Source organism: Acanthisitta chloris, unplaced genomic scaffold (assembly GCF_000695815.1).
Source record: "Acanthisitta chloris isolate BGI_N310 unplaced genomic scaffold, ASM69581v1 scaffold44099, whole genome shotgun sequence".
NCBI lineage: Eukaryota > Metazoa > Chordata > Aves > Passeriformes > Acanthisittidae > Acanthisitta > Acanthisitta chloris.
Genome location: NW_008691675.1, coordinates 1 through 1,158, shown reverse-complemented (window position 1 = coordinate 1,158; position 1,158 = coordinate 1). Strand labels below are relative to the sequence as shown.

The following is a 1,158-nucleotide window of genomic DNA, read 5'->3' as shown; positions in this document are numbered from 1 at the left end:
CACTAGTTCAGATCACTTCAGTGCCTCAGAGTGCAGTTCCCAAGGAGGCTTCAAGACAAAGGGCCCCTTACACACCAGACAGGTAAACGAGCACTTTTACTGGTCTATAAGTACTGCATACAAGTGCCCGATCAACCAGTATTAAAAGTGCCACTGTGTTGTGGGGTTTTTTTTGTTTCAGTCTAATTTAATTTAGTTAACATTATGGGGGGAACAAAAAAACCCAACAAAACACCAAAACAAGAGCAAACAAAAAATTCAAACCAACAACTACAAAAAAACCCCATGTACCTTGACCCTTTTGTCATTTCCCTGGGGCTTAACCATGCATTTGCAAGATGCCTCTAATACTTTGGGTTTTGAAGAATACTGATTGTTGAAGGACTGTTTCGTATCTGTGCATGTATATATACATGTGCATAAGCAAAACTGAAAAGAAAAAGACTTTTTTTTTTCTCCCCAGTATTTGACTGTCCAAATGTAAAAGTTATTGAAGAAGAGCTGTTTATTTATATGCTAAATTTCAGTCAGAAAATTTGACTGTTTCAAGATTGAAGGGATATGTACATTCTGTTTCAAATTTTGAAGTGAGTTGGCTTGAGTTTGTTTTACAGTTCAAGCTGATTTGGAAACTTGCTAAGTTAGTGTTACTAAAGGGGTTAATTTTTTTCCCTAACAAAGGCAGCCACATTTCCAAGCTACTTCATCAGTGAAGCACGTGGTTTATTGGTAGGATATAACTAAGCCATACGAAAGTCTTCCTCTTGAGTTCAAAATGATTTTGTTGTAACAGATGAAAGTTGGTATCGCATAGACAGTTTGCTGCATATTTAAAAAAATGGCCAAAGCATACTTTTGAAAGGAATGCATTCTCTGAATACGTCTGAATTATGCAGGAAAAAAAAAAGCCCATTGTAAATATTTTCTCATCTTAGTAATGCATAAGTGATCTGTCATAGCTCATTTTAAACTGTGAAACACGCCATATGAAGAGGGATTAGGAGGCTGAGAGACTCATATTTCAACCAAATCCAGCATTAGGTTTTTTTCTTAGGTCTAATAATTCCGTGCTAATAAAGATTTAAATGCGGTGCTGTCCAATTTATTTTCCGGGTGCTGTGAGCGCGGCGGAGCGCGCCCCGCGGCCTGCAGGTGGCG

The 1,158-nt window shown here is 38.0% G+C and overlaps 1 protein-coding gene across 1 annotated transcript in view; it reads left to right on the top strand.

Moving 5' to 3' along the window:
* Positions 1 to 222, top strand: part of PCDH9 (protocadherin 9) — a 4,516-nt gene extending 4,294 nt beyond the window's left edge. Inside the window, exon 2 of the mRNA XM_009082305.1 lies at positions 1 to 222. This exon is cut by the window's left edge and continues 3,079 nt beyond it. Coding sequence (XP_009080553.1) covers positions 1 to 145 — 145 coding nt within the window. The 3' untranslated portion in view covers positions 146 to 222.
* Positions 223 to 1,158: the final 936 nt, after the last annotated feature.